The 17,871-nt window shown below is 43.7% G+C and overlaps 1 protein-coding gene across 4 annotated transcripts in view; it reads right to left on the bottom strand.

Moving 5' to 3' along the window:
• Positions 1 to 635: 635 nt before the first annotated feature.
• RUNX1 (RUNX family transcription factor 1) overlaps positions 636 to 17,871 on the bottom strand; it is a 265,457-nt gene continuing 248,221 nt past the window's right edge. For 3 of the 4 annotated variants that reach the window (XM_043874706.1, XM_043874703.1, XM_043874704.1), the window contains 2 exons: positions 10,940 to 11,101; positions 636 to 5,061 (listed from right to left, as the gene is read on the bottom strand). In XM_043874706.1, the coding sequence (XP_043730641.1) occupies positions 4,586 to 5,061; positions 10,940 to 11,101 (638 nt within the window). In that variant the 3' untranslated portion in view covers positions 636 to 4,585. The remainder of the gene's footprint in view (positions 5,062 to 10,939; positions 11,102 to 17,871) is intronic. The other variant, XM_043874705.1, reaches the window with a different exon arrangement.

Here is a 17,871-nt window from a genome sequence, read left to right as displayed (position 1 = left end):
ACCCAAAGTAGCAGCCCTGGAAGCCTGGGCTGTACCAAGGCCATGGTGTTTTCAGGAGTAGGACGCTCTGGGAGGAGGTACAGACCTTGGCTTCCAGACTTGCAAGGGGCCTTCCCTTCCCCACTCTCTTTCTCAGAGAAAGATGAAACCAATGTGATATGGTATGCATACTTGCCAAATGGTTTATTTGCCATTTGCCAATGATAATATTGGATTTACACAATAAACTGGGGTGCAAAGAAAGTAAGGCTCCATTGGTTCCTAGGCAACGGCAGTCCGGCTGCCCTGCACAGGCTGGGCCAGCAGCCTGGCAGAGGGGATGGCCAGTCAGATTTCGTGCAGTGAATGGACCACGCACGATGGGGTGTCTGCTTTCCTGTGCTACCTAGAAACACCTTGGAGAAGGGCTTCTGGGGTGTTTGCTCATAATGCATCTCGTTTAAAATTCAAGATTGATGGGTCCCTTGCAGAAAGTGTTCATAGGTCAGTACCAGGAAGAAAGAAACCACACAATTTCCAGCATGCTTTGTGAATGGATCCAGAAACTGCTACACAAATAGACACAAGGTGGGGCCTAGGCAGGCAGTGACCGTTGCTCATCATGACGTTTTCAACAGATGTGTTATATACTGTCATTTCAATTTGGAAGTTTATTTTTTTTCCATTGATTTTTATACATCCAGAATATCACAAATAACCAAGTTTTTTTTTTGCACATTCATTTACCCATAACAGAAAATGAACTTCTTAAAAAAAAATTGGAACCATGCTATTAGCTCTTTACAAAAGTGGATAAAAAGTAGCTCGTTTTTAAGTCTAAAATAAACAAAGAAAGAAGCATTTTTTTGTCTACAGTATTTAGCAAACATAAGAAAATATCCTTAGAAACACACACAAAAATTGGAAAAAAATTATTACAGGTATTAACAATATTTTATAATGAAAGCTTAAAATCTATTTACATACATAAATACAATTAACTTTGTTGATGCAACTCTTCTGGAAAGAAAAAAAAAGCCAAATGATCAGCATCAATACTGATCTGGCTAAAGGGAGGGGAAAACCCCAAAGAAAGAAATAGACCAAAAAAAAAAAAAATCCCCAAAGATTGTATACTGCAGGTAAACAAAAATCATTTTGTTCAGACGTGAAAAATATTTTGTGATATCATTGTTAAACCGAGTTTTCATGTATAAAAGACTCCAAACATGTCATCCCCCAGAAAACAAAAAACATTAAAAAACAAAAATTACCAGGACGGAATGTCCCAAGGAAACAGGTATTTCAAGAGAGAAATCGGCAATCCTAAATTGCAGGACATTCAAGTGAAACCATTCATTTCCTTTCTAATCAGAGCATTTCTGTTTATCTGCACAGAAACCCTAGGCAGCAGAAAGTCTGTCTCTTAACTCACTGATTGTAATTTGCCCAGGAAGGCTTCTATTGCTGCACTCGGACAGCAAGCAGATCCAAAATGTTGGCAAGCTCTCCATTCTGCTGGAAGAAACCCATCGGCAGGAGAAAGGCTGACTCACTACGCTCTTTCATGTAGAGAGGGAAAGGGCAGCTCCTCCAGTCCTGTATTTGGTGTCGGGACGGGTGTGCGTGCTGTTTCCTTACATAAAGTTGGAGAACAGAGGAGGTACGAGGAGAGAGAAAGACGGAGATGTTTAGTGGGGGCAGAGAGGAAGAAAAATGTTCAGTATTTTTAGAGAGAAAAACAAAAAGAACAGAAATATGTGTCTATGTTGAACTTATAAATAAGGGCATTTACAAGCAGTAGAGATGGCTTATTTAATCTTTCTTCTTCTGGACCAATGCTCCCAGATACATCCAGTTATTACTTTATTGGCTTAAGGGTCTACTTGATGAAAGGACCACCTTAATTTACCTGAAGGCAGTAGAATGGAATTCTTCAGGGGCAGAAAATGCATTAAGTATGAGGCTTATCTCTAAAACAACGAAGGTTTAACTTTTTCTTTCTGGAGAGATTAAATACTATATATGTTGGTAATGGTCTGTGAATCTCTGAATGGCCAAACCCTTGGGTCTACAACAAAGTGACAAGCTCTCCTCACACATGGCTTTGAAAGTGAAGATTCAATGTGAGAGATTTATATGATTTCCTTTGTAGGGCATTACGTTGATTTTGAGTTGGAATATCTTCAGGTACCAGAACTGAACTGAAAAATATACTTTTCCTTCATTTTTTAATCAACATTTTGTCAGGTCAGATAAGGCAATGTGCTGAAAAGAACACAAGTTCAATTTGGGGTGAATGGGCTAATGGTCCTTTTCAGATATTAAAAAAATTGAAATCTACTGACATTTAAGGGTAATTTTGCTGCAAAAAATGTAATACAGAATAAAACATGAAAATGAGTTATGGAGGGAGAATTATGTCTAAAATGAAAATAAATAGAATATTCTGAGTTTCTCTAAGATCTGCTTTAGCTCTTTTCTAGATAAGAACGATCTGACAACACAAACTGCTTTACTCTTTAATTCTTACCAAAGTGCTACTGCATCTGTGTAAAACAAATAATCAATACATATATATATATATAAGAAAACTCAAAAACAAGTTGTTTTAAATAAGACCAGCTGTTTTGCTGCCTGCAGCCAAAGATCTTTCTAATTTGAATCCTTAAATTTATAAAATAAAAAATCAAACACTGTTCTGAAGTCCTGCTTTCAAATACTCTTCAGAGTTGACCTGAAATCATTTCAACTAATTTAAGAGGTACATTAAATAACCACCAGATCATTTTGAGCACACATATGTTAAAATCAGCAGTTAGTATTTATGAGTTGTACAACAACTGCCTTGTGACCAAATCCTCCAATAAAAATAGTGCCATAAAATTTACAGTGACATTGGATATGTTTGAATTGTAGCCATGGGCAGTGACATGAATCTTTCCTGTCATGTTGATGCACCGGCAAAAGTGCACACACCCTATAGGGTAGGGTCTCAGCCTGGTGAGAGCAACACAAAGCTGGGTGGGGAAGGAGCAGCATGGGATGGGTCCTGCACGGGTGGGATGACACCCTCCCCACATGACTTCACTGAGGCAGGTGGAGGGAGTTTGGCTTGTTCGGGCCTGCTTCTGGGCCCACCCTATGAAAACTGACCTGGACACCTTTGCTGTTAAAGGCATCCGGTCCCTTCCACTCCCAGCCTTGGGGGACAGCCACAAGCTTTCTTCTGCATCAACCAACAGGTATAGTATCAAAGAGGAATATCTCCTTGGAGCTGAACGAACATCTGAACTCTGGGTTCAGATGATCTCCTTCCTACCCCAGAATGGAGCAATTAAGGAACCCCTAAATTCATTCATTCGGTTTCCATGTGGATACCATTTCTCCACATAGCTTACTTTGGACTCATTCTGTTATAAAGCATGCCTAACATTATTAAGAGGCCATGGAGTGAGCAAACCCCCTAGGCAGAAAATAAATCCTCTCCAGAGGTGCAATCATTGGCATCTACTCCAACCCTCTGGAACCAGATTTGAAGGGAGGGAGTCAGGTATGAGACCCTTTGTTGAGCTTAGCAGAAAATTCCATACTTCAGATCTTTGGAGTGACCCTCAGTATCTAAAAAGCCTAATAAAAACACGGCTGCATTAGCTACTGACTCCTTTGATTAACATTAAAGGGAGTTTAATGTAAACAATATTTAGATAACCAAGTGATCACATTACCCATCCTTTTTTTCCCAACCTTCTTCAATGTGATACAATTAACTCTGGCTACTATCAAAAACAAAAAATGTAGTACTTGATATTTTTCTTAATATAAGCACATTTAAATAATAAAAAAGTATCAACACATTAAGTAAGTGTCTAAACATCAAGATACATAAATATCTAGGGATTCCTTGTGGGAATACAGTAGTTGAAAATGACCCAAAGCTGCAGCTGTTTCTCAAAAAAACAACTACACCAAAAGTCCAAAAGAAAAGTTAAATAAAACTTACAGAAAAAGGAATCATATTTCTTTCATTTGTCAAAGCAAGAAAGAAGCAAAGCTCAAATTTATATATATATAAAAATAAAAAAACCACCCCAAATGCAAATACACATTTTGCAATTTATAAGGTGCTGGAAAAGAAAATTAAAAATATGAATTAGATGCCAAACAGAATGAGTTGCATCTCTGCCCGTCCCGCCCTCCCCCAACAAAGAAAACCCCAAGTTCCATACTCTTTGGAATAAACGACTTGGTTAAAAAGTGAAGTCAAGGTTATAAAATCTTTCTTTTATTCACAGCATTGCTAAATCAGAAGCATTCACAGTTTCCCTCTGGGAATCTTCCTGTTTGCCTTAACGACGTGTCCACAGGGCGCTGAAGCGGACACCCTCAAGTTGCGTCAGGTTAGAAGAAAAAATCTGAGACGGGCCCACAGCGGCGGGGAACTGCGCGGACTTCAGAAGCGAGAGATGGCGACCGCAGGCAGTTGGCAGGGGGCGAGCACCCCCCGCCGGGCCCGCGCGGGCTTCTCCACAACGCGACGCTGGGCCCCCGACGGGCGCTTCCGGGACAACGTCCGGCCGCACGGAGCGCGCGTGCGCAGCCTCACTCAGTAGGGCCGCCACACGGCCTCCTCGAGGCGCGCGGCGGGCGCCATGTTGGTGGGGGAGTTGCTGTGGCTGCCCTCGGCCTCCACCACGTCGCTCTGGTTCGGCAGGCTGGGGTTGAGCAGCGCCGAGCCGGTGGACGCGTTGGTGCAGGGCGGCAGGATGCGGGGCGGTGACCGCTCGCCGCCCACCATGGAGAACTGGTAGGAGCCGGCCGACGCGCCGTAGTACAGGTGGTAGGATGGCGAGCTGGCCTGGAACGGGCCACCCTGCGCCTGCGACGAGCCCGGGTAAGGCGGTGGCAGGTAAGTGTGGTAGCGCGTGGCCGAGCCCATGGCTGACATGCCGATGCCAATGCCCGACGTGACGGGCGTTGGGGAGTAGGTGAAGGCGCCTGGGTAGTGCATGCGGGGGTCGGAGATGGAGGGCAGTGCCGGGAACTGGCGCGGGTCGCCGAAGGCCGTCAGGTCGGGTGCAGCTGGGTGGTGGGCGAGAAATATCGTGAGATTAGGATTCAGGGAGGCCACGCCCCTTCCCTCACCCCACCGGGCCCAGGAGAATTTCCCATAATGCTGCTGCCGTCCAGGGAGCGGGTATATTGAAGATGATGATATATGAGTGAGTGGGTTAGTCGCTCAGTCGTGTCCTACTCTTTGTGACCCCATGGACTGCAGCCCTCCAGGCTCCTCCGTCCATGGGATTCTCCAGGCAAGAACACTGGAGTGGGCTGTCATTTCCTTCTCCAAGGTAATATGTGATCTCATGCAATGTAATAAGGTTGTAATGTAATGTAATATGTAGTCATACTTGCTTAACATAACAGATATAACTGACTTAATATCAAATATTCCTATAATTCTGAGGTTGGCACACCCACCTGCCAGATTAACCTGCTACCAGTTTTTGTATGCCCACAGTCTAAGAGTGTACTTTTTACTTTTCTAAATGGTTGGGGGGGAAAAAAATCAAAAGACTTTTTCCTGACTTGAAAATGACATGAATTTTAAATTTCAGTGTTCATAAATAAAGTTTTATTGAAAGGAGCCTCGCTTGTTCTTTTATGTATTAACTATGACTACTTTTTAAGTCACCACTTCAGAGTGGTCATGGCAGAGACTGGAGGGCCAGACTGGAGGGCTCAGAAAGTCTGAAATATTTAGTATCTGGCCCTTTGCAGAAAAAAAGTTTGCCACCTCTCTATATAATCAATATATTAATATGTCAGTATTAATGTCTTATAACAATATATGACAAAACAATATAACACTAGAAGAACTACTAATATAATAGATGCATTAATAGATTAATATTAATAGAATATATATAAATATATATAACCCCCAAAGAGAGCTTCCCAGGTGGTGCTAGTGGTAAAGAACCCGCCTGCCAATGCAGGAGACATGAGACACGGGTTCGATCCCTGGGCTGGGAAGATACCCTGGGGATAGGCTTGGCAATCCATTCCAGTATTCTTGCCTGGAAAATCCCATGGACAGAGGAGCCTGGCAGGGCTACAGTCTGTAGGGTCACAAAGAGTTGGACACAACTGAAGAGACTTACCATGCACATATACATAATATGATACTGTCATAATACGTAATAACATTTTAATATGTTATACATAATTTCAGATTGAATCCTAGAAATCTGCCATTTCTATAGGCCTGCAATAGATAAAAATAGGCAGTTTCCTATTATTGAAGCTAATGCATGCTGGAGTAGTGGCTGGGAGTGGATGTTCATGAACCACCCATCTCTTTCTCCTCCACATCTACCTTCAGACTAGTTCTACATTTTTAGAAACAGTACAGCCTCGATTTCACATGCTTTTCTCTAATATGCACCGTTTATTTGTTAACAGGAATGGCCACAGGGCCTTGACTTACCTACTCCATTTTTATACATGTTGACATTCTACCAGCAATGGCAAAGCTTGGTCTATAAAACTCATTTTGTTAGGATTATGCATTTACCCTTTCACAGATGGGCTTTGGCAGTCTGCTTTCATTGCATCCTTCTGCCTTTCCCTTAATCACAGGCTGCCCTTGGGAACTTTTGGGGTGGGATTTGGGTGCCAAGATGGGTTTCCTGTATCCCATAGATCAGTTTTCCAGCAGTGGCACTGTTGACATTGGGGGCCAGCCTTATGGGGCAGTGCGGGCCTGTCCTGTGCATGGTAGCATGTTTGGCAGCATCCTTGGACAATGCCCATCAGATGTTAGTACCCTCACTCCCCTCACTGTGACAATCAACAAGGTCCTGACCTTCCAGATGTCCTGGGGGTAGGGGTGAGGGTGGGGGCAAAGTGCCCTTCCACTGAGACAACATTCCTACTGTCGATGTAGGATGGTGTCCTCGGGGAGTTTCTGTTCCTCAGAATTATTCATTAAATGACCAGGCCAGGACTGCAGTCTTTACGTCAGCAAACCCAAAAGGCATCAGCAAAACAGAGCAGACGCAAGAACTGAATGTTTTAAAATTTATAAGTTCTCAAATCAACATATGAAATAACTCCAGGCTCAAGATGGCATGTGGCCTGGGTCCTTTTGTGTTTAGGCCCACAGAGAAGCCTGACAGAGCCAAAAGCTTGCTCTGAAAGGAAAGCTACCGGGGTGGATTAATCTGTTTTTGGACAGCTTCGGCTGTTGATCAACTTCCTCATATTTCAAGCCTATTATTCCAGCAGGGAGAGCTAGTGTTCTCTCTCCCCCCCCCCTCCACCATGCACTCTCTAACTTTGGGGTGCCTGTGATGAGGGGATATACTCCTCATCAGAGAGGTAATTAAAGTTTATAGAAACAACTGAAGTCTGCAGCAAATCTCTCCACTAATGAGGAAACCAGAAGTCTGACTTTCAAACAAACAGTCCTGTTAATCTTTTCAAAGCGAGTCAGACATGTGGGTAGGGACAGGGCCGTAAACTGACAGCGGCTCTGGGGCCGCCCTTCCACGGACACTCTCTCACTCGTCCTGAAGCCAGGCCGCACCCCATTCCACAGGGTTTGTCCCTGCCCGCTGGGGCCATCTGTGAGCAAGCCCTGTGTCACTTGTTTGTGTTCGCACAGAGAGCCGTGACATGCTTGAGAGTTAACAGGAAGCTTTACTCCATTTTTCCAGTTAGATTTCTATAGTCAGGGAGAAGCATTAGGCAAACACAATCAATTTGTTGTCATCTGATGCAATACTCCGGACACAAGTAAATGACTCCACCCATGATTCCTTTTGCTTCATTTGCCATGAGACAAAAAGGTGAATCCACTGGAAAATGAATGAAAGGTCACCCTGTTTCACGACGGTGTCTGGACATGCTCTGCCAGTCTGTTCCAACTACTGTGTGGTAACCTGGTGATGGCAGCAAGTTACCGGAATCCCGAGTGAGCCCGTGATTTGTCACGGGCAAGTAATGGAATGATGTTACGGTCTCAGCTGTCAGGGGAAAACAGTTCTCTCACTTGTGGGCAGAATGTCTGAAAGCTCTTAGATGCTGCTTGCAGTTCTTCTGCCCAGAGTACCAGTGTCACACTACGAAAGACCATCCAACTTGCCAGTTTATCCTTTACAAACACACTGTGATGATGAAACAACCTCGGCCCATGAGTTAGGCTGATTCAAATGACCTGTTCAAATACTTGTTCTCATTTTTATGTCCAGCCTGACACCCCCTACCCAAGCAAGCCCCACCAGTCACGGACAGTTCACTGCGCCCCCGGCCTTAGCTCATTTGTCCTTTCGGCTGGCCTGGCACCCCCTTATTCAAGAGCAGTGTGGGCAGAAGTGGGGACCTCTGACATTCACAGGGAGCTTTTAAAAGAGGAGGGTATCTGGGGATTAGGCGGTATAGGTATTTGAGTTGGAAATGTTGCCCCACTGATGGGGCTAAATATTTGTCATGACAGCTAAAAGTCTTCCTTCTGCAGCTTGACGTGGATGAAAGCAGCCCTATGCCGGGCCCCTCCCACTGCCCCCAAAGGATTAAACAGCCTGAGCAGATAATGGCTGCCTTAAAAGGATCTTTCACATGACTCAGATTAATGCTTGCTGTCTGTCGCCCAGGTTGGCAGCTAAACATTATTTAAAAAGAAAAGAAAAGAAAAAAACCTCCAGATGACAACTCTTTTCAGACAAGGTGTGGAGTCTGTCTGCAAAGCAAAGAAAGACACAGAACGCAGGTCCCTCCTGCAGAAGGAAGCTCAGGTGAGGCTGGGGCGCTCCAAGCTAGCTGGGGGCAGGGTTCAAGGAAAGTGGGCTCCGAACTGTGACAGGCTCTCAAAAGCATTGATGGGTAGACCTATGGCTGATTCTTAATGTAGGACGGAAAAACCACACAATTTGGTAAAGCAATTATCCTTCAATTAAAAAAATAAAGTGACAAAACAAATGAACAAAAAAAGAAAAGAATAACGACTTGATTTGGCATTAAAAAAAAAAAAGCAAAAGCAGCCTCTTGTAACTATCCCAACCCCCTCCTGCCTCCAGGCGGAAGATGACACTCTTCAGGCCTGGACTCCGGGCTCCATTTCTCAAAGGGAGATGTGCCAAGTTGAAGAGCAGCCTGCCATGCTGTTCTCTGCTGCCACTGGTGAAAGCTCCCCTGGAATTCTCCTGGGTCCACCCTCCAGGACAGCGCAGGGTTAGGCTTGAGTGCCGAAATGGGACCTGGCTTTTATCTCCTTCACACCCTGGGGCAGTAAAACGCCCTTCCACGGCTCCCTGGCTAATTGAAGTCCAGGCTATTCAGAAGTATAACCGTGAGACAGGACAGGGGAGGGCGCATGTTAACTCATTCCTATAAAAAAAGAAGAAAAGAAGTCACCCTCCCCTCTGAACTGGTCAGCAGAGCAGCTGGCCCCAAGGGATAAGGTGCTGGAGATCCTGGGTGCTGACCAAGTCAGAAGACTTGTGGCATACGTTCCAAGGGACAAGACCCGCAGCAGGGACACTTCCAAGGAGAACAGTCATTGCTTCAGATGCAGGCCATAGCCAGCAGAGTAGTGCCACCAAGAAGAAACAATAAAAGACAGCCAATCCCAAGGGAGCAGAGCTGCTGCAGCAGCAAGCTGAGCGGACTTCATGATTCCTACACCAGTCCCTTAACTCCTGGGCCCAGCAGGTGCCATGAAATTCTTGGCACCAGTGGCCGAAAATAATGTGGAAACTGGGCAAGTAAGCTGGCTTCCCTATTTCACTATCACGCCCAAGAACAAGTGAAGACAGTTCTCAACCGGGGGACGGTGTCAGCCCTCGGGACATCTGGCAGCATCTGGTCATTTTTGGTTGTCATGACGGGGGGCCGGGGGTTACTGCTGGCATCTAGAGGCCAGAGACACTGATGAAGGCCTGACACTGCACAGCACTGCCCCCCACAGTGGAGAAGAATTATCTGGCCCCAAGTGTCAGCAGTGCTGCTGTTGAGAACTGGAGTGGTATTCTGTGAAGCTCTGAGAAGAAGCTAAAGTATTTGGGGGAAACCTTAGGTAATCACTGTTGTCTGCAGAACACAACATCCCACAGCACTTGAAAATGACAGATGTGATGCCTTTGCCCCTTTGCCTGCCCCCTTAATCTGATATAATCTGATCCCAGGAATCAAAAAGCAAGAACAGCCGCCCTTCCCCCCCGACACACAGGGAGTGTGTTCGCAGGCCTCCTAAACCTGAAGTTCTCTGAAGTGTTTTCACAGTTTGGTCCATCTCCAATTTCAAAGCCCCAAACAGGGAGTTGCTTCTTTTTGCTTTCAACAAAGGAATTTTTCTCTGTAACTCCAGTTTCCCTGCCCACGAGCAAAGGTGAGTGCCAAGCCCAAAGGTCCCATAGGTTAAATGACTAATATTTAATGAGCTCGTATTAACAACAGTTATGCCAGCCACGACACCTGAGCTCTCCAGGCTGTTCCTCTGGCCTGGTGTGAGCAGCTCGTAGCTGGAAGTGTCCTACTGGGGTAGGTCTGCGTCCCGTTGCACGTGTGTCCCGGTGTGCCATTCACGTGACCTGTGTGAGCTCGCCACCACAGCATGGATCATCCCATCTGAACTTCAGAAGCTGACTACTTGTGCCTTTTCTATTATTGACCCTTCAGCTCCCACCCTTGCTTGCCAAATAAAGGTGAGCACCCCAAAAGGCCCAAGGAATCCACTTTTTCCAAGCCACTTCTACCTCCACATCCATAATCTCTGCCTCTGTCAAGGAAAATCAGTGCATGGGTGTGAGACTTAAGAAACAGACAGCGTTGTCTTTAACCGCATTGTGTCCAATTAAAAATGACTGCCCCTCCCTGCCCCTGCTTCATGCATCTTGTCTGGCCTCCAGAAACTTCCACGGCAGCCAGACTTCAAAGAGTGTATTTTCAAGCATCTTACTTGAAAGTCGACTGGAAAGCTCGGCCGAGAGGGTCGTCATACCGCTGGCCCGCCCAGGTGAGATGGGTGTGGCTGGGTGGACAGAGGGAGAGGCGATGGATCCCAGGTACTGGTAGGACTGATCGTAGGACCATGGTGGGGATGGCTGGATCTGCCTCGTATCTGCAGAGAGTCGGGGAGGTCAGTGATGCATGGAGGGGGGCAGGATTTGAAAAACGAAAGCATTTAGTAAAAAATACCCAGCTACCTTTGTTGAACTCTTAGATATGTTTATGGCCTACTTACCAGTGTTTAGTAAACTTCCTTAAGTCCCAAGTATTTGCTTTTGTGATGACTTACCCCCCCCCCCCCCAAATGATACTGATATATAATTTATGTTTAACTCTTGAAGATTTTCCTCTGCTAACTATTCAAAGGTTTTATGTAACCTCACTATCCCAGGTAGCTCAGTGGTAAAGAATCCGCCTGCCAGTGCTGGAGGTGCAGGAGATGTGGGTTCCATCCCTGAGTCAGGAAGATCCCCTGGAGGAGGGCATGGCAACCCACTCCAGTATTCTTGCCTGGAGAATCCCACGGACAGAGGAGCCTGGCGGGCTACAGTCCACGGGGTCACTAAGAGTCGGACATGACTGAGTGACTAAGCACCCACACACAATGATGAGAGGAGCTGGTTATGCTTTCCAGGTGGAAGTGTTAATATTCAAACTGTTGACCTGCTGCACATACGGACTGCCCAGGCTTACCAATAATTAGAGTTATCATTATTAGGTCATCACCCATCTCTGTACTCAGTAAGCAGAAAAGAATGCAAGGGTTTGGGTCTTTTTTGGTACCTTAGACAAGACTATTCCATGGCTGTTTAATGTTTTCTGTACAGGTGATCTCTGTGCCAGGGATAATTGATAAGAAAGTCTGGCTGGGAAACTGGCAGCAAGGCCTGATCACTGTTTCACAAACCCGGCAGTGCAGAGCTGGTTCTGTCATCCCAGACTAACACAGATGTCTTGTATTTTTTTTTGTTGTTGTTAAGACCTCAAGTTTGCAACTTTTAAAGGGCAGAATGTTGAGCAAGTATTTTATAGACTGCCATTAAAAGAGGCCTGCCTGGGATAGAGAAGAGACAAAAATCTGACTTCAGAAGGTTTAGTAAAAAGGATTTTGTAAATTTGACTCCAGCATTCATAGACATCTTAGTTTTCAAAAGCATCATACTGTTTGCAGATGAAAGGGAGGAGAAAAAAAAAAATCCCTTCTATTCTTAGATCAAATGTGTAAGAAAATTAAAAAACTGACCACTGTCCCACCACGGGAGAGCTTTACATTCTGTCTTAGGATTAAACATTAGTTTTCTCATTGCGTCCCACCTTCTTTGTGGACAAAGGTGACAGCAAACAACACTAACTCCCAGGGGTCTTCACAGCCGCGGGTTCAGGGTGCTGGGAGTGAATACAGAAAGAGCAGAGTTCCTGAGGGAAATACCAGCTGTTAAGTTCTGTGTGTGTCGTGACATCAAGAAATGAGTTATTCCTTCTCATTAAACAGTGTCTATCTCGGCTCCCTCACTTGCCGGGGGAGCAGAATGCTGGGGCTTTTCACTTGCAGCAGTTAGCTTTCCCTCGTCTTGAATGCCTTTGAAACCATCACAGTGGAGGACAGAATCAGGCATTTGGGGACTCGAGTCTACCTTCTCATCCTTACTCTTCTCCTGACAGCCCTCGCCCCAGTTCCTCTCATACTGATCGACTTCTTTCTTTTCTTTGAAGTAACTGGCCTAGAACGAATCTGATCAGTTCTCGTGAGGTGGATGAGCTAGAGCCAGAGTGAAGGAAGTCAGAAGCATCGTATTAGTAACGCGTATATATGGGATCCAGAAAAAATGGCACTGATGGACGCTATTTATAGGGCAGGAATAGAGACACACAGAGACGGATCTGTGGACACAGTGGGGGAAGGAGAGGGTGGGATGGACTCAGAAAGTAGCGTTGAAACGCATCCATCGCCACATGTGAAACACACGGCCCGTGCGAAGCTGCTGTGCAACGCAAGGGGCTGAGCCGAGGGCTCTGTGACAGCCGGGCTGGGTGGGACGGGGCGGAGGGTGGGAGACAGTGTGCTTAGGGCTGATCCACACTGCCGTGTGGCAGAAACCAACACAGCCCTGCAAGGCAATTATCCTCCAGTTAAAATTTAAAAAAAATCCTGACCTTTTAATTTTGAATGTTGAAAAACCTGGGGAAATAATTTAGAATCTTTGAAACCCAATGTTAAAGAAAGGTCTTTATTTCCATCTGAATTTGAGAGAATCTGAGGGGATGGCAAGGAATAAAGTACCAGTCCACTCCAGACTCAGTGGAAAATACGTGCTCAACCACAGTCGAAGATCCTGCATAATCTTAGAGCAAACAGTGCTTCCAGTAATTGAAAGCAAATAGCAACAGCAGATTGTTTGATATTCCCATATTGCTACAAGGATTTTGCTTTAAGTGAAAATAAAAATTATACCCTCAGATATTTTCTATTAAGCCATGTGTATGTCCTGGATATATATGTATTTACTAAGTGAATATATATGGTACTCAAATATTTTAATCATTTAAAAAGCAAACAAAAGAGGTTTTATAATTGTCATAAAGCCCTCTGGGTGTGAATTGCGGTACAGTAATTCATGCCCTGTTGTGTAGACAGCCCAGCACCCCTAACCCCACGTCTAAAACCACAGTAAGCATAAAGTATTATGCCATGATTCATGCTCTGTCATGTTTTACTGTAGTGAAAAAGTTGTGCTAGGCTTTTCTAAACTCATAATTAAACCATGCAAACGTTGCATAATGTTTCACAGCCTTTTAAAAATATGCTTTGGTAAAATGATCTTTATGATTAAAGTCCAGGTTCTGTGATTTTTTTTTTCCTTAACACAGGGTTTCAAATTCAACATCTTCTGAGTTCACACCACAACTCAGCCTTTCAGTGCTGGGAGTGGGGTGGGAGTGGGGAATGAATGGGCAGTACTAAAAGCCCAGTGGCCCATGATCAGTTTTCATATCTGCGACCACAGTGAACTGTGTTTGGCTTCATTGGCAGCGGTGGGCCAGAAGGTGGTGATGGCGAGCTTCTCATGTCGGGCGTTTTGCGTGTTTTCTTCTAAATGTTACATGGACTATTGATGAAAACAAAGCAAAAGAAAGGGCCAATAATATGGTTTATGGTGAGTTTACCATTGAGTTAACATTCTTGCCGTGATGGGGCCAACATGAATACATGAAGACAAGTATGGAAACGACAGTGCTCTGGGCACCTGAGCGCTGGGCTGGAGGCAAGAGAAGTGGCCTCTAGCCTGTCTGTGTGATGGCCCTGGATCATGTGCTTACACTGTCTTATTCTCATCTCTGAAAGGAGATGATTGCTAAGCCCCTTTCAGTGGTGACAGTGCAGGATCTTCATTCAAATAGGCCCCAAACAATAACTCCTTGGAGCTTCACAGGTACTGCCAGTGGTAAAGAACCCACCTGCCAATGCAGGAGACGCAAGAGACACAGGTTTGATTCCTGGCTGGGGAAGATCCCCTGGAGGAGGGCATGGCAACCCACTTCAGAATTCTGCCTGGCGAATCCCATGGACAGGAGCCTGGTGGTCCATAGTCCACAGGGTCGCAGAGAGTCCTGGACATGACTGAAACAACTTAGCACGCACACATGCATACAATACTTCTCTGCTTATATGTTCATCAGAGTTAGGGAAGGATAAGGTGGGCATGTGAGGTGAAGAACGGTGCTTGTGATAATAAATATGTATTCCAGGAAGGGGAGGTGGGATGGGGGTAAGATGGCGGTTGTAGAGAAAAGAAAGTCACAGGCTGAGGAAGAGAACCACTGTCAATTTTCAGAGGAGCGCTGCTTGTTCTCGAAGGGAATGCCTCTCATGGGTCAATCCACCAAAATGAAGAAGTTTCTTGAAATGTACTATTAATACATGTGTTAATTTGTGAGTAAGACCAGTTATGTCACTGCCCCATTGGAACTTAGAGTCTGATATTAGTAAAGGTCCCAGATCTGTATGATGTCTGGAGAGTCGTTTTCTTATCGTATTAATCATCATGCTGAGTTACTTCATTCATTCACTCTTAGGCTCATGACGTTCCTCACTTCCTCATTCATTCATGTCGCCAGTGAACATTTTTGTTTGATTACGGCCACTGTTTTTATTGACATATTTTCAGTTTCATTGAAGAAGCATGCAAAAACAGATGGGTAATGTAAGCAGGGAAGAAATTCTAAGATGCAAAAGGAAGTTCCAGAAATGAAAAACACTGTAACAGAAACGAGAAATATCGTTGATGGGCTCTTTGACAGACTGGACATGAGAGAGAAAAGAATTTCAATGAAATTGAAAATATGTCAATAGAAATTTCCCAAAGTATTGGGAAAGTGAAAGTGTGAAAGTTGCTCAGTCCTGTCCGACTCTTTGCGACCCCATGGACTATACAGTTCATGGAATTCTCCAGACCAGAATACTGGAGTCGGGTAGCCTTTCCCTTCTCCAGGGGATCTTCCCAACCCAGGGATTGAACCCAGGTCTCCCGCATTGCAGGCGGATTCTTTACCAACTAAGCCACAAAGGAAGCCCTATTTGCCAAACTATAAGGTAAAGATAAAAAAGAAAAACAGAAACAAAAATCAGAATATCCACGAACTTTGGGAGAATTTTCAAATATGTATAATATATGTGTAATAGAAATATCAGAAGGAAAAAGAGGAAGAGAAGAAAGCGGAGGGGAAGGGATATTTGTGAACCTGCAAGAATTAATGACAGCCAGCAAACCACAGATGCAGGTAACCCAGGGAACACCGACTAAGCAAAATAAATACCAAATAATTTACATCTAGGCATATATTAAAACTACAAAAAAAAAAAAAAACAAACCCCAAAGACAAAGAGAAAATCTTGAAAGAAACCAAAAAAGGAAAGGTGGGTGGGAGCACCTTACCCAGAGTTGAACATTGGTAAGAATTACTCCAGATTTTGCTCCAGAAACCATGCAAGCAAAAATAGTGTGTCGTAAATAAAGTGTTGAAAGGAAAAAGCTACCAACCTAGAATTCTATATTCAACAAAATTTCCTTCAAAAACGAAGGAGAAATAAAGCCATTCTCTGACAGACAAAAACGGAGCTAATTTATCTAGCAGAACTGCCTTGTGGAAAATGTTTAAAAAAAAAATTTCTTCAGGGAAAAGGAAATAATACATGAAACTTGGATTTACATAAAGAATGGAAGAATAAATTAAGATGAAGTCTTACTCTTCGTATTCTTAACTGATCCAAAAGGCAACTGTTTAAAGTGGTAACAGTAATGTGACAGGTGGTTGTAAGATATGGGTAAGTGACATGAATGATAGAAATGGGAAGGAAGAAGTGGTCTTGTGTTATTTGATGGTGACTTACATTCACTACACATGTATTTTTCAGACTCTAGGACAAGCACTAAAAACATTTTTAAAGTATAACTGATATACCAAGAGCAGAGATAAAATGGAATGGAATCATATAAAATGCTCAGTTAAAGCCAGAGAAGGCCGAAAAAGAGGCAAAAAAAGAACAGGTACAACAAATATAATAAAACAATTACAAACATGGTCCATGTTAATTCAATGATACCAGTGACCCCTTTAAATATGAATGGTCTAATGCATGTGTCAACTGAAGGAGATTGTCAGAGTGGATTAGAAACAAAATTCAACTATGTGTTGTCTACAAGGAAACTAAATAAATATAAAGCCTCAGGTTGAAAGTAAAGAGGTAGAGAAAAGACTGGGCTACTACTAATCAAAATAAAGCCAGAGCAGCTGTATTAATTTTATATAAAACTGACCTCAGAAGAAGGAAAATTTCAAGAGATAAAGAGGGGAATTTCATAAAAAAGTTATACACTGAATCACTTTTCTCTATAGCAGAAATTAACACAACATTGTAAATCAACTATACCTCAATAAAATAAAGGGGAATTACATGATGAAAAAATGTGATGTCTAAGAAAACATAAGAATCCTTAATATGTATGTGCCTAACAACAGAATGTCCAAAGACATGAGATTCAAAGTGATAAGACTACAGCGAGAAAGAGAAAAAGACACAGTTACAGCCAAAATCCTCACAGCCCTCTTTCAGTAACTGATACATCAAGCAGGCAGAAAGTTGGGGTACAGTTGATGCAAAGAGTGCTGTCAATCAACATCTTTTGAAAACTCCATCTGACAGTAGCAGAATACACATTCAAGATCACAGGGAACATGCACCACAAGATATACCATAAAACACACCTTAAACAAATAGAAAAGAATGGAAATCATACAAGGTCCACTCTCAGGTCACAGAGATTTAAACTAAAATGTCAGTGACAGGAAGGCAGCTAGAAAATCCCCCAAATACTTGGAGGCTCAACAACACACTTCTAAATAACCCATGGGTCAAATATGGCTCAAGAGAAATCTTTCGAACTGAATGAAAATCCAGCATCACAATTTGTGATGCAGAGAAAGCAGTGCTTAGAGGGAAATTTATCGCATCTTAATGCATTTATTAGAAAAGAAGAATGATTCAGAACCAATAAGCTTCCACCTTTGGAAAGTAGAGAAGATGCAAAATAAACCTAAAGCAAGCAGAAGAGAAGAAATAATACAAATTAGAATAGAAGTCAAAGAAATCTGATACAAGAAAGGGAGGGAAAACGAAGGAAACCAAAGGCTGCTCTTTGAAGAGTTTAAACCTAGAAGCTGTCATACACAGCGAAGTGCATCAGAAAGAGAAAAGCAAATATCGGATGTTAACGCATATATGTGGAATCTAGGAAAATGGTATAGATGATCTTACTTGCGAGGCAGAAATAGAGACACAGATGTAGAGGACACCACACCTTTGGTGTGGACACCAAAGGGGGA

This window comes from Cervus elaphus, chromosome 19 (assembly GCF_910594005.1).
Source record: "Cervus elaphus chromosome 19, mCerEla1.1, whole genome shotgun sequence".
In the NCBI taxonomy this organism is placed as follows: Eukaryota; Metazoa; Chordata; class Mammalia; order Artiodactyla; family Cervidae; genus Cervus; species Cervus elaphus.
Note: the sequence above shows the minus strand (reverse complement) of the source record. Positions and strands in the feature narration are given on the sequence as shown.